At 46.9% G+C, this 15,073-nt stretch overlaps 1 protein-coding gene across 2 annotated transcripts in view; it reads right to left on the bottom strand.

Moving 5' to 3' along the window:
* The window catches only part of LAMA1 (laminin subunit alpha 1), a 126,607-nt gene continuing 112,038 nt past the window's right edge, over positions 505–15,073 (bottom strand). For both annotated transcript variants that reach the window (XM_018039604.1, XM_018039603.1), the window contains exons 52-63: positions 13,355–13,469; positions 12,964–13,134; positions 11,488–11,639; positions 10,168–10,353; positions 9,414–9,549; positions 8,379–8,491; positions 6,939–7,128; positions 6,248–6,406; positions 5,122–5,275; positions 3,483–3,616; positions 1,699–1,921; positions 505–859 (exon numbers count right to left, since the gene is read on the bottom strand). In XM_018039604.1, coding sequence (XP_017895093.1) covers positions 699–859; positions 1,699–1,921; positions 3,483–3,616; positions 5,122–5,275; positions 6,248–6,406; positions 6,939–7,128; positions 8,379–8,491; positions 9,414–9,549; positions 10,168–10,353; positions 11,488–11,639; positions 12,964–13,134; positions 13,355–13,469 — 1,894 coding nt within the window. In that variant the 3' untranslated portion in view covers positions 505–698. The remainder of the gene's footprint in view (positions 860–1,698; positions 1,922–3,482; positions 3,617–5,121; positions 5,276–6,247; positions 6,407–6,938; positions 7,129–8,378; positions 8,492–9,413; positions 9,550–10,167; positions 10,354–11,487; positions 11,640–12,963; positions 13,135–13,354; positions 13,470–15,073) is intronic.

A 15,073-nucleotide genomic window follows, 5' to 3' on the forward strand; every position in this document is an offset into this window, starting at 1 on the left:
CTTTGCTTTTTGACTTGCTGGAGTCTATTTAACATGCTTATGTGGCAAACAGTTGGTGCCCTCTGCTGGAATAGAACCAACAGTGTTACTTGTTCATTGTAGAAATTGGAGCTTAAATTCTTGATAAAGAAATGAAAGTATTCATGTTGTTGTTGTTTAGTTGCTAAGTTATGTCCGACTCTTTTTTCAACCCCATCGACTGTAGCCGGCCAGGCTCCTCTGTCCCTGGGATTGCCCAAGCAAGAATACTGGAGTAGGTTGCCATTCCCTTCTCCAGGGGATCTTCCCGACCCAGGGATTGAACTCTCTTTCCCTGCATTGGCAGATGGGTTCTTTACCACTGAGCCACAGGGAAAGCCCATGAAAGTATTCATATGCCATTCTAATCTATGATAGTCTATAATGATAGTTTTTAAAAGTTTAAAATGCAAAACATGAAGTATTATCAGGTGATCAACAGAACATTTCAAAAGTTTCATTAAAAAAACTTAAAAGAGCCAGTGATTTCAATTTACATTTTAAACTATTTAATAGAGGTATTTGTTGTACACATGGTTTTAGTTAAACATAAACAAAAATGTTCTCTCTGGAAACACTGAACCTGAGTTGGAAATGAAATCTGAACTGTAAAGATTTTAGTTCACAAAATAATTCTCAAAATATAAACAATGGTTCCCAACCGAGGCATTCCCCAAAGTTCAGGACTCAGTCCCAGGACAGGAATTAGGGAAAACTCCTTGCAGGTCGAAAGCTGTGCTCAAGTCAAAGGACTGCACGTGCAGGCCCTTAGTCAGAGTGAGCCTCCGCACACAGCCCCGGAAGGAGGTCCGGCTGCTCAGGCAGTTCTGCTTCACATCAGCTGTTTAGAAAGAAGAGAAAATAAATCTTGTTGTGTTAAATGACATAAGAAGAGCAGTAGAAACAAAACTAACCGTTTGTGGTTTCCATATCAAGATCAGAAGAATATTTTTCCATATAAGTGGCTTCAGTGATAGCGTAATTTATAGAAAACTATTAATAAACAATAATTTTAAGGCATAGTTGTGACTTGTCATAAAAGGGATTTTTATCTTATTAACATTTGTATTAATTACTTGGAGAATCTGAAAAGCGATGTGAGAGGGTAAGACACATGTTTGTCCTCTAAAATGATTACCGACCCGTAAAATGATTCCCACTTCCGGGCATCATTTGAGATTTCTGTCTGTAAAGTCACCCAGCTTACTATACACCATACCCGATGTTCTCAGAGTGCTACCCAATGATCAGCTTCCGCGTGCATGCATGCTAAGTGGCTTCAGTCGTGTCTGACTCTGTCAGACCCCGTGGACTGTAGTCCGCCAGGCTCCTCTGTCCATGGGATTCCCCAGGCAAGAATACTGGAGTGGGTTGCTATGCCCTCCTTCAGAGGATCTTCCCTACCCAGGCATTGAACCAGCATCTCTTATGTTAGCAGGTAGGTTTTTTGTTTTGTTTTTTAACCACTAATGCCACCGGGGAAGCCCCGATCAACTTAAATATGAAGATAATTTTGATTTTTCCAAAAATTCCTAGGTATTTGGAATAGACCTAAAATGGCAAAGGATTTGTCACCCATATCATGTATCTTTCTTCACCCTTATTCTTTATCCCCCTGAATAAGACTTCCCCCAGAGGCAATGCCCCCCGAAAAGTGAGCAGAGTACACATCACACGCACCAGGATAGCCGCCAACATAAATGGGATCGTTGGTGTCAGCGGAGGTGGACTGGGTGTGCGGACTTTCTGCTCGAACTGCGTTCCCGTCGACAATCAGAACCACTTGATGCTTGCTCTTGTTTGCCTGAAGGGTGTGCCATCTCCCATCGCAGAGCCTACTGGGAGCTTTGGGCTCGTACGTGGCTGTTATCCTCCCAGCACCGTTGTTAACGTGAAACAAGAGCTAAACAAATGAGACAAAGCCAATACCTCGGTGAATTTTTCCCTATTCAAGGAACACAGTCCATTCACACGATGTTCTTAGAGTGGATAAAATCAGAGCATTCTGCTAAAAGGGAGGGCTACCTATGAAAATGTTGGCTTAAAGCTCAACATTCAGAAAACAAAGATCATGGCATCCGGTCCCATCACTTCATGGGAAATAGATGGGGAAACAGTGGCAGACTTTATCAGGCTCCAAAATCACTGCAGATGGTAACTGCAGCCAGTCATGAAATTAAAAGATGCTTACTCCTTGGAAGGAAAGTTATGAACAACCTAGACAGCATATTAAAAAGCAGAGACATTACTTCGCCAACAAAGGTCTGTCTAGTCAAGGCTATGGTTTTTTCAGTGGTCATGTATAGATGTGAGAGTTGGACTATAAAGAAAGCTAAGTGCCAAAGAATTGATGCTTTTGAACTGTGGTGTTGGAGAAGACTCTTGAGAGTCCCTTGGACTGCAAGGAGATCCAACCAGTTCATCCTAAAGGAAATCAGTCCTGAATATTCATTGGAAGGACTGATGTTGAAGCTGAAATTCCAATACTCTGGCCACCTGATGTGAAGAACTGACTCATTTGAAAAGACCTTGATGCTGGGAAAGACTGAAGGTGGGAGGAGAAGGGATCGACAGAGGATGAGATGGTTGGATGGCATCATGGGCTCAATGGACATGAGTCTGAGTAAACTCTAGGAGTTGGTGATGGACATGGAGGCCCGGCGTGCTGCAGTCCATGGGGTCGCAACTCAGATATGACTGAGCAACTGAACTGAACCTATGGAAAACAAACAGTGGTTTTGTAAGACAGTGTCCTAAGGATTCTGATGCTAGCCTATTCCCAAGGCTTTGGAAGGGAACACGGACACCGCCATGGGGGCAAGCCTGAGCCACAACCTTAGTGATGCATCCTCAAATCAGTGTCGTATTTTCATCATGACAGGAGCCCATGGGTCTACTAAGAAAGCTGGTTCACAGCTGTTGCGATAGCACCTGTGAAGGAGCATTTACTAACTCCCTCCTGAAAAACCATGGATGCTCTACTACCCCAGGTGGTAGCACAAAAAATCTGAGACCTGAAGAAGGTGGGAGGGAAACACTAAGTATCCTATTTTCAACTTCTGATGCTGTACGTGAAGCTTTGCTGTTGTTCTTTAGTGGCTTCACTAAGTGTCTGACTCTTAGTGATCCCCTGGACTGTAGCCCACCAGGCTCCTCTGTCCATGGGATTTCCCAGGCAAGAACAGTAGAGTGGGTTGCTATTTCCTACTCCAGAGGATCTTCCTGACTCAGGGACTAAACCTGTGTCTCCTGCATTGCAGGCAGATTCTAGACCACTGAGTCACTGGGGAAGTCCTTTTTTAGGATTATCTATTTTAAAATATTAACTGAATCTTTTCTCCATTCCATGAAAGTGAATAATTAGAAATTTGGATCTACATATTTCTACTGTTTCTCAACTGCTCTCTCTGACACTGGGATGAGATGTGGGCGGGGGTCAGGGGGCATCCAGATTAAGTGTCCACCTTTCCATCTACAATCTCCAGTCCAATGGCATCCACTTTGGCGCTGCTGATCCCCAGGAGGACACCGTTCTCCGACGAGGTACGGAACTCCAGCGTGATGTTCACGTCAGATCGCACTTTGTAGCCTTCTCTGACTGAAACATGCAAGGAAGACACTCAGTTAGTGATGGGGCCTGCCTGATGCACAAAGGCACAGGCTCAGAGAGGCCAGGGGCTGGGCTGGCTGGCTGGCTGTGCTTTTGGGCTCCTGATGAGGGTCAGGAGACTTAGCTCCAGCTCCTTCTCAGGATCCAGCTCCAGCCTCACCAGCAAGTCTCTTCCACCCTCGAGCCTCAGCTTGCACCTCCGCAGGATGAAGTGATGCTTTTAAAGAAAACACACAACCAGCTGGGCTAAACCTGACTGGAGATGAGGTGGGCACATGCTTTTATCCAGAGCCACGTAGGCAAAAGTCAGAAGGGATTTGATCCATGTAATTGGCTCATCATCCATCTAAAAAAAAGAGCACTTGACTTTCCCAGTATCCACTAACCGGTGTGTCATCATTTGCTGAGTGTGTTGTGTGTTAGACTCCACACTATGCATTTTTTTTTAAGTGGGGTTTTAATTGAGTGAATTTTTCACTCAGGTGATAAAAAAGCTGGGCTAAGTTAGGGATATTAGCAATAGCAGGCAGTTGCTACCTATGGGGCCCAGGGCTGAAGGAAAAGTGGGAGGTGGTGTTACCAGAAGCACAGAGCGCGAGAGACAAGCCTGCTGGCTTTTCCTCTCCTCCCTCCCAACCTCCATCTTCCACCAGAGCCTCCCTGGAAGCCCCCAGCAAAGGAGCCAGAAATTAGTTCCCTGTGATAGGAAATGGAACAGGGGCCAGGGGAGCGCCGTTTGAGTGCAAATAGGAGTCAGCCGGCAAGCTGCCGTTGTTTGGTCCCTAAGTCGTGTCAGATTCCTTGCGATTTCACGGACCGTAGCCTGCTAGGCTCCTCTGTCCATGGGATTCTCTAGGCAAGAACACTGGAATGGGTTCACGCCCTCCCCCAGGGGATCCTCCTGATCCAGAGATCAAACCCACATCCCCTGCTTGGCAGGCGGATTCTTTACCACTGAACCACCAGGTTTAGCCAGCCAATCAAGCATCTGAAGTGGGAGAGCACGTAAGATATATAACAAGGGCTACTTCTAAGCCTTGAGGAATTTCCATCCTAAAGCATTTTCGAGATTTAAATTCCTCTACTTACAACTCATGAATATTTCAACAGTCTAAACAGAGTTAATTTTTTCATCAAAACTGAGTTGCACTTGGCTGGCTGGTCCAGACATTTTACGGTGCTGGTTTTGAATTCAAAGGTCTTTATTAACCTGAACAGTGACAGCTTTTGCCTTATGTAAATCTGGGGCCAGTACAGATGACACCAGGACCATGTGTTGCCGTCTGGAGGGCCACCTCTCCTGGTGAGAGGAGGCCATCTGGGTACCACGACAGGTGAGCAGCTTTTTACACAAGATGCTGAGAATCCAGAATTCATGGTCTCACTGTAGCTTGTGCAGCGGGTCCTGTCCTATCGGAAGATTCCTGGATCCTTATCATCTTAGACTGCAGGGCATCCCAGAGACTGCCTGTGAGACGGTTGATCGTACATACCGAGGGCTGCGTATCCACTGCCTTCAAAGAATGTTCCTTCCTGGGCCACGGCATAGCACCTGGTCACAGCAAACGCAGACACGGGGCTGTCTGTGTCCAGCTTCTGGCCATTCACCGTCACCTCCCCGAGGCAGGCAGGGATGCTGTGAGTGATCTAAGTGAAACGATGCAGGGGTAGGTGACGGTGAGGACGTGAGAAGGACAGCACACACTGTTCCCACCCTTCAACACCACACAGTAAAACACTGTCTCTGGGTTTTAAAAATCCAGTGGCCACCATACTTCACATGAAGGTCTAACTTTAAATAAATTTATATTAAAAAAAAAACCCGAAACCATAAAAGAAAAAACAAGTGAATAGAATTTGCCTGTGGGGTGGGAATAAATAAAAGTGTTTATCAATAAAGTATGAAATTCAGTTAAAAAAAAAGCTACTATAATATAGTTAAAAGGGTTTTCTATTGAGTAAATATTGTGGAAATCAAGACTGTGGAGTGGGGCTTCCCTGGGGGCTCTGGGGTAGAGAATCCATGTGCCAGGGAAGGAGACACAGGTTCGATCCCCAGTTGGGAAGCCCCCACACGCCACAGAGCAGCTAAGCCCGTGTGTCACACAACTGTTGAGCCAGTGCTTTAGAACCAGGGAGCTGCAGCTACTGGTGCCCGTGCGCCCGTGCGCCTGTGCTCCGCAACAGGAGAAGCCACTGCAACGAGGCCCGTGCCCCACAACCAGAGAGCGGCCCCCTCTTGCTGCAACTAGACAAGAGCCCAGGCGCAGCAACGAAGACCTAGCACAGCCAAAAATGATAAACGAAAAATCAGGAAAAAAGAAAAGACTGTGGAGTGTTCTAACCTGCAAATACAAATTTGCTGGACTTTTCCTGAGTTGCACTGGGGCTAAATGCCTGTGGGAAGGGAACTGTTTGTTCGCTAACCAACAGGAAGGCAGGCTGGGTTTCAAGGAGAAGCCCCAACACACAGTCGAGGGATGTGGTTCCAAATGTTTCCATTTTGTGGCCAAGCTCCAGGCCCAAACACGGTAATTTAAACATAAATACATTCCTCCACAAGACAAACAACCACCACAATAAAGGTAAAAATGGGCCTACGGAGAAAACGCTGCTTACGTTTCCAATGTTTCTGGCCCTGTACTCAGAGGGGAGGCCTCCGAGGTACAGCTTTCCTTCCACGTCCAGCGTGGTGGCATCTCCCACCGTGGGCACCATGGGCGATTCCTGGCCGTCGACCGTCATGAAGCCCCTCCTTTTAAAGTACTCTGTCTTGACCTAGAGCGATCAGAAGACATGAGTCATTTCTAAGGAATATGAGAAAACAACAACTATTTGCAGCATCTGTTCACTGCAGGAGTAATAACCCGAATGGAACCCTCAAGAATGGCTCAAGTGTTTGCACCTCCAAGGTTGAGAGGAGGCTGAGCCCAGAGCAGGTTAGCACAGGACCTGCTGGAGAGTCCCCGTCACAGCAACACGGAGGCCAGGACATCAGGTTGGGCCCATTCACGCCACTCGTGGGCTTGGTTTACTTCTCGTCAAACCAAGAACATATCTGGTAAATGAACATTTCGTTCATTCTACCAATGTTTGCTGCATGCCTACTAAGTGTCATGCACTGAGTGAGCCTTTGAGGGTATTTCAGGAAGCAGAAAAGGTTGTGCCCCTCAGGAGCCTACATTCTATGGGGCAGATATCAGACACAGAGCAAGCTGGAGGTTGATCCCACTACTGTGAAATGGAGTGGACACGAGGGGCCGGTGGATCAGAGCTCAGCACAAGTGACGCCACCTTCCCCAGAGCCTACCGTGTGCCACTGGCCATCACTGAGCAGTGCCGGGTGTGAGACCTTGGTCCTGCCCTTCCCAAGGTCGAAGGTGAAGTGGAGGCGGCCCGCGTGCAGCTGGAGTGTGGCGTAGTCCACCTGGTTCTGGTGAGCCATGTAGTACACCAGGCCGCTGGAGGCGAACGTGCGGATGCTCAGCTGAACTGAGAGCCTGGAGGGAGGCGAGGGCTCTCAGGAAGGAACATGCTCTCACTGTCTCTCTTAAAATTCAAAGACCCCAGTAAGTATTTCAACATCTGTTTTGAACATCTCAGGTCATCCATCCCTTCACTGACCTATCCATTCATTCACTCGTGGTAACTGCCTACCTCCATCCACCAGGAATCTTCCTAGGAGCAGAGGATCAAGCAGTGAACAGAGGAGGGTCCCTTTCTCCCCAAAACTAACATCAGAAATATACCACAGAGTTAAAACTGGGTCACGTGGAGGCCAGTGGGGAAGGGGGCTAATGAGCTGTGGCAAAAAATGGTGATGATGGCGAGAAAGCCGGAGGGCTCAGAGGTCTTGATGGGGGTGAGCAGCTGCTGGAGAGAGAGGTAAGGAGGAGAGAGAGGCGGTTAGCAGGATGCTTAAAGCACAGATTGTGCAGGTGGGTGGGTACTTAGGAAGTGCTCGGCGGTGTGACCACGGGGAGAAGGCAGCCAGGGAGGAACGAGGGAAAGACCTCTGACAGATCGGAGCCAGAGGACCTCAAAGATCAGGGGCTGGGCAGCTGCCAAGCTCATGGGGACTGAAGGCAGGAGCCACAGGGCAGTGACCCCAGATGGTGGCAACAGAGGCGTAGAGCACTGTTGCCGAGGGCGTGGACTGCGGGGCTGAGACCCACAGGAGGACAGGGAGGCCTGCGGGTCCTGAGGAACCTCAGCCACGAGCCCTCTGGGATGTGAGCCAGCTTCCCTGGCTGGAGAAGGCTGCCTGGGACAGCCAGGTGTGAAGAGCAGAGGGAACGTGCAGGCTGGCATGCGTGTGGCTCCAGGAATTTGGGGTCATGATGATAGAGCTGGGGGGCCATTTCTGCAGATTAGTGAATGTTTCCTGTAGAATGGGGTTCAGCATCCAGATAACAGCTTCAGGGGACGTGGGATTCCAGAAGGAAGAGGGGTTTAGGTAGCCAGGGCTCTCCTCCACACCCCCAGAGAGGCAGCCACCCACCATCATCGAGACGAGGTCCAGACAAACCATGAAACCCAGCCCAGCCACGCTGGCACATCTGAGCCGCACAGAAGCTGCGTTCCTCTTTGCCTCTCACTGCTGCCACGTGGTGGCAAGCTGAACACTCCAAAGTGTTCACTTCTCGTGAAACACGAGAAGCTTCTTCCAGAAAAGACTCACTGCTGAAGAATATGCCCTGGATTCTTCTAGCAATGAGACATCTCGTGAGGACATTAGAGCATCGCCTACCTCTTTCGGACAGCCAGCTGGTTAAAAGGTAGCAACAAGTGGCTGCCTTCTGCGAGGCCAAACTGGTGGGCGTTGGGCACATATTCTGGGGGCCTTTCCATGGCGCACAGTTCCTGTAAGAGATACACACAGCTCACAGCCATGCAAGGCCAGGCCCTCCACCCCCGCCCTTCCCCACACCCTGCAACACAAACATGTCTTTCCAGAAGCAAGGGTGTCAGAGCACCAGCAACACAAACACACCAGCAACACAGACACACCAGCACTGCCTTTACCTTCTTGGCTGTTAATTCGCACCCCTTTGTCTCTCTGAGAAGGCAATAAGAGTTTCTATTTTTTACCTCAACCCCGCTCAAGTTCACCAAATTCCCATGAATTTTCATCAGGTCCAAAGGGCAAAGACCTTGCTTGTGCCCCAAATGCCCAGTCCCTCAAAAAAAAAAAAACAACTGCTCTAGGGGGGCCTGAGGGGTCAGCAGCTGCAGGAACAGCTGGCCCACAGGCAGAGGGGACTGTACGTGCCCACAGGGGACAGGCCAAGGTGGTTCCTCCTCGACAGGAGCGAGGTGTAGCCAGGAGGAGCCGGGCTGGAGGGCAGGTGCCCTGGGTCCAGGCCAAGTAAGGCCGTAGGCTCGGTTTCCCAGGTCGGTGGATGGAGGCTACCAATACCACCGCCCTGGACTCAGAGACAGGCCTTGCTCTGTACGACTGAGCCATTTGCTTCATCAGAGCGTGAGTTTTCAACCAAGGAAGCAGAGAAATCATCAAATGGAAAGGAAAGTGAAAGCTAACAAGGGCTTCCCTGGTGGCTCAGATGGTAAAGAATCTGCCTGCAATTCAGGAGACACGAGTTTGATCCCTGGGAAGGGAAGATCCCTCAGAGAAAGGAATTGCAACCCACCCACTCCAGTATTCTTGCCTGGAGAATCCCATGGACAGAGGAGCCTGGCGGGCTATAGTCCATGGGGTCACAAAGAGTCAGACACAACTGAGCGACTAACACTAAACTGCATAGTGAAAGAAGGGCCTTCTTACTGGACTTGGTAAAGGCTGGGGCTCTGGCAGGAGCTCTCCGTCCTCTCGGTAGACAGCTAGTTTTGGCCTCTCTGAGAGTGAGCAGGAGTCCAGGTCCGCGTGTTCATAGTCGGTGGCACTTGTGAAATCCAGAAGTCTAGATACAAACAAAGTGTTTCAGAATCAATGATGATAATACAAGCCAACACATGCACCAAGGTCACACGATTACTGAACACTTAAAACCCATTAAAAAATACTAATACAATACTCTTAAGAGTAACCGAATCGACCATCTCCCACAATGGCTAGAAGCCCATGTGTATGCTCACTCTCCTCAGTCGCGTCCAACTCTGCGACCCTGTGGACTGAAGCCCACCAGGCTCCTCTGTCCATAGAATTCTCCAGGCAGGGATACTGGAGTGGGTGGCTATGCCCTCCTCTAGGGGATCTTCCTGACCCAGGGATAGAACCCACATGTCTTAAGTCTCCTGCATTGGCAGGAAGGTTCTTTACCACTTGCACCACCCGTGGAACTAATGCCTACTGCTTCTTTTCTTTCTCATGCATGATGACCAGACTGTCCATCATTCTAGTTCAGTAAAGCCCATCTGGGGGGACTTTCATGATAAAACATGGGATCCACTTATTATTTGGGAACTTGCAGAATTTGAGGTCAGCTCCAATGGGAAAATTAGACTGTAGATTAGTGTCGGTACTGGGCATTGAAAGATCGGGATGGGCACAGTCAGGCTGAGAGTACAGTGATACTTACTCCATGTTAAAGACCAGGTTTCGGATACAGCCGTGGAACGAGCTTCTCATCTTGAGCATGGGTGTCCCCTCACCCTTTGGAATGCCCCCAACGTACAGGCTGGACACCTTTATGGTCTTGCTTTCTGCTGACGGGCCCAACTTCATTTCCACAGGAGTTGTCTCATCCACTTGAACAGTGACAACTCTACAGAGTCAAAGGAGAAAATAAATGTTTTTAAATACAATGAAACATCACTGTCCATTTTATTCCAGCAAGTTCTTACTAATAAGTTTTCCCTGAAACAAATTTTTTAACACGAAATTTAACATGTGTGAATAAAAAAAGGCAACTCTTGAACATGAAAAGAGACAGCTGAACATTTTCCCAAAATGAATGTAATGTGATTAAACATTATTCAGTTCGAGTGCTTTTTGGAGAAAGTGAAAGTGAAAGTAAGTCGCTTAGTCGTGTCCAACTCTTTGCAGCCCCATGGACTGTAGCCTATCAGGCTCCTCCATCCATGGATTTCTCCAGGCAAGAGTACTGGACTGGGTTGCCATTTCCTTCCCAGGGGATCTTCCCGACCCAGGGATCGAACCCGGGTCTTCCGCATTATAGGCAGATGCTTTACCGTCTGAGCCACTGGGGAAGTCCTTTATTTCTTTATCTGTGACAAAATGTCCAGTGTGTTTTTAAAACATTTGGTCCATAGTTTTTGAGGGAGATTAATATAGAAATGTTACTCTAACACTATTCACTACTATCTACATTTTACTATTTGTATTGTTGCTATTTACTATTATACCATTCACTATTAAAATTTGCTTCCTGGGTGGCTCAGTGGTAAAAAATCCACCTGCCATACAGGAGAGGCAGGTTCAAGCCCTGGGTCGGGAAGATCCCCTGAAGGAGGAAATGGCAACCCACTCCAATATTCTTGCTTGGAAAATCCCAGGGACGGAGGAGCCTCGCAGGCTACAGACTGTGGGTTCAATCGCAAAGACTCAGACACAGCTGAGCACACTACAGTTATTTACTATTTTCCCACTCACTATTAGAATTTACTAACACTGTAATGGTATTTGACACAGAATTTTTCCAACTAAAGATAATTTATGCTGGGTCCCACAAAAGGGCAGGGTTAAGGTTGTTCAATTATGAAAAATCTGCAAATGTCTTATTACAAAGAAATGAAACTGATTTCCAAGCTTCTAGAATTATATTGGAACTCTAAAAACTGAATGCTAATGACATCATACTAATTATCCCAATCATTTCACTGCAAAGAGCCCCATACAAGCTTCCTACTGGGGAACCTTCATAAGGTCAGGCAAATACCTTCCGCTCCTTATCATGGAGATGGAATGCTCTTGACCATCACTGTAGGTGCCCATGGGAGCGTGCAGGAGAGCTCTTCTCAGGCTGGTTCCGTCCCCAAGGTTAACATGCACTTCAACGTGGCCTTCAATTAGCATGATGGACCAGAACGGCTAGGAAGGAGACACAGAGAATTCCCATTGAAAAGACATTACTATAGGATTTAAAGAATTATCATCTGATGAAGGCAATGTGGCTGTATTAGTGCCAAGGAAGCAGCTCCTTAAAAATATCACCATGTGACACAACTGTTTTCTTCTTCGTATGCTACTTTCTAATCTCTGCTCACACAGTTTACTTTCTGCATTAGGCTGTTATCACTAACCACATCAAAGATTTCCATTTCTACACAGTCTTCACACTTACTTATTGCTACGTTACATACTAACAAATAGTCATGTCATAAGTCACTGATCTATTTCTCTCTTTCCCCAGGTTTACTGAGACATAATTGACATATACCACTGTATTAGCCTTAGGTATACAACACAGGCATTGGATATTTGAATATATCACAAAATGATCACCACAATGAGCTTAGTTAGCATCGATCACCTCATATAGTTGCAACATCTTTTTCTTATGGGGAGAGCTTTTAAGACCCACTCTCTTAGCAACTTTCAAATGCAATATGGTATTGTGACTATAGTCACCGTGCTGTACATCACCCCCGATCTTGTCTTACAGCTGGACGTTTGCGCCTTTTGGCCCTTGCCACCCAATTCCCTCCTGCCCTTACAAACTCTGCTGACCACCAATCTGCTCTGTTTCTATGAGTTGTCTTCTTTTTAAGTTTCCCCATATAAATGAGATCATACAGTGCTTGTCTTTCTCCATTTAACTTATTTCACTTAACGTAATGTCCTCGAGGTTCATACGTGTTCATTCATAGGATTTCCTCCTATTTTATGGCTGAATAAAATTTTACTGAATAAACACACATACACACACACATACACACACACACTCACTCACACACACACACACACACACACACACACACACACACACACACACAGTGTCCATAAAATATCTTGCACAGTAGAGAGCCATACTCTAAATTGTAGCTCTGTGACTTCTATTTCATTAATACAATACATTAGCATTCTCTGAGTCTCTTTAAATTAAGTAATATATAAAGTTTGAGGAGAGGAAAGGGTAAATATCACCTCATTCATTATGATCCGAGGAAGACACTAAGTGTCTTTCTTCTCAGTGGCTGGACAAGGAAGGTGGACTTTGCAACACAAAGACACCACTGACTCATGAAGGAAAACACATTCAGCAATGAACACGTCTCCTTAGTAAAAATGCGCCCCCCTAAACCACCAGGCACACGGCTAGAATACACGTTAGGACTAAGTCATCTTCCATCCAACGTTTCCTGAAGTCATTTCCTCCCTGAGCTCCTGGCTTGAGAGCCTCTGGGTCACTCACCCCATGGGCCTGCCGATCACCTGGCTTCCCACCGCCCTGGCTCAGGGCAGCCAGGATGACGCCACTGCTGTTCCTGGTGGCAAATGTTGCCAACAACTCCGTGTCTGGTGACAGAGACTTGGGTGGCAATTCAACGTAGCCACCTCTCAAGAAGCTGACGCTTCGGACAGGCTGGTCAGAGAGGAGAGAAGAAAGCCCATCAGGTCCGCCGTGTGTGGAACCTCCCACCCAACCATCACCCAGAGGCTGCTGCTGTTTACCTCACCCCCTTTTCTATGTAGTCCCCTGGTTTAGATCCTGTTGCCTTATGACGTTAGTAAATCTACGGGCATTTGATTTACTCGCCCTAATATTATTACACTTGTCTCAATATTCATACAACGCTCCCCACCTCCAGTGTACAGCCTTTCCTCACGCCATAGGAATTTCTGAGTAAATCAAAGGTCGATCTGGATATTTCCAGGTTTTTGATGCAGCCCACGTAGCTCTTGCTAGAGACACCTTTCCTGTAGGGAAGGACAGGAGAGCAGCAGCAACAAAGTTTGGATCTTATAACTCCAGGTTTGAAAGAAGAAATAAAAACAAGGAAGATCTCCTTCCAGGTGTCATTCTCAGAAATGTCTAGGTCTTCCTATAAAAAGGCTACTGACCATGAGATGGTGAGAGTTCAGGTCAAACATGTGCTCACCTTATGACTAAAGAAAAGGATCAAATTTAGTGAGCAGAACTACCCAGATGGCCACAAAGAAGGCTGAGCACTGAAGAATTGATGCTTTCAAACTGTGATGCTGGAGAAGACTCTTGAGAGCCCACTGGACACAAGAAGATCAAACCAGTCAATCGTAAAGGAAATCAACCCTGAATATTCATTGGAAGGACTGATGCTGAAGCTGAAGCTCCCTTTCTTTGGCCACCTGATGCCAAGAGCTGACTCACTGGAAAAGACCCTGATGCTGGGAAAGACTGAAGGTGGGAGGAGAAGGGGGCGACAGAGGATGCGATGGCTGGATGGCATCACTGCCTCAATGGACATGAGTTTGAGCAAGCTCCAGGAGATAATGAAGGACAGGGAAGCCTGGAGGGCTGCAGTTCATGGGGTCATAAAGAGTCAGTCAAAACTGAGCAACTGAACAACAACCACCTAGGTGGCTACCTAGACAAAAGCCTGCTTAATATTTTTAAGGAAACTATTACAGTCATTACCATCTGGACGTACTCACCAAAACAGGGGCCAGTTATAAGAAAGACAGTGCACTGTCATAAGGAAGTTACGGCTCATAGTTTACAGTTCAATCTCTGGGAGCTCAGCTGCCTTGACTGCCAGCTGTCTATGCATTCTTTTTTTTTAATGGTGTGAAAGAAACGTCTCGCTTAATTTGTCCCCAATTCAAAATTACAAAACTGAGAACAGCAAACTACAGGAAGTTTATGTGAATTATTAAAGTCGCAAAGCTAGCTAAACAAGAATAAGAATCAGTGCACCTCTTCTCTGCTATCTCTAATCCAACTTGCTGATGCTGGTCTTTCAGCTTTCACATACATTATTCAGTCTAATCACACAAAAGGGGAATCCAGATAAGTTTGCAAAAAGCACGATCTTTTTTTTTTTTGGTCTCCAAAGAGATTTTTCTAATAGAAAGTCTGGACAGGAGAATGATGCGTGATGGAAAGTGAGGTCTCCAAATATTGCACAGTTACCATTTTTAGATGTTCTATAGGCAGTAAGTGGAACATCATAAATTTTACTACAAAAGGCTTTCTTTACTTCTCAAGTATATGGCATACTTGGAAATAAATCCTGAATATTCACTGCAAGGACTGATGCTGAAGCTGAAGCTCCAATACGTGGGCCACCTGATGTGAAGAGCTAACTCTCTGGAAAAGACCCGGATGCTGAGAAAGATTGAGGGCAACAGGGGAAGAGGGCGGCAGAAGATGAGGTGGTTAAATAGCATCGCCGATTCAATGGACATGAATCTGAGCAAAATCCAGGAGATGGTGAAGGACAGAGAGGCCTGGCATGCTGCAGTCCACAGGGTTGCAAAGAGTTGGACACAACTTGGAGACCAAACGACAACAACGAATATGGCATACTAGTCAAAACAGAGTG

The sequence above is a fragment of the Capra hircus genome, chromosome 24 (assembly GCF_001704415.2).
Source record: "Capra hircus breed San Clemente chromosome 24, ASM170441v1, whole genome shotgun sequence".
Lineage (NCBI taxonomy): Eukaryota > Metazoa > Chordata > Mammalia > Artiodactyla > Bovidae > Capra > Capra hircus.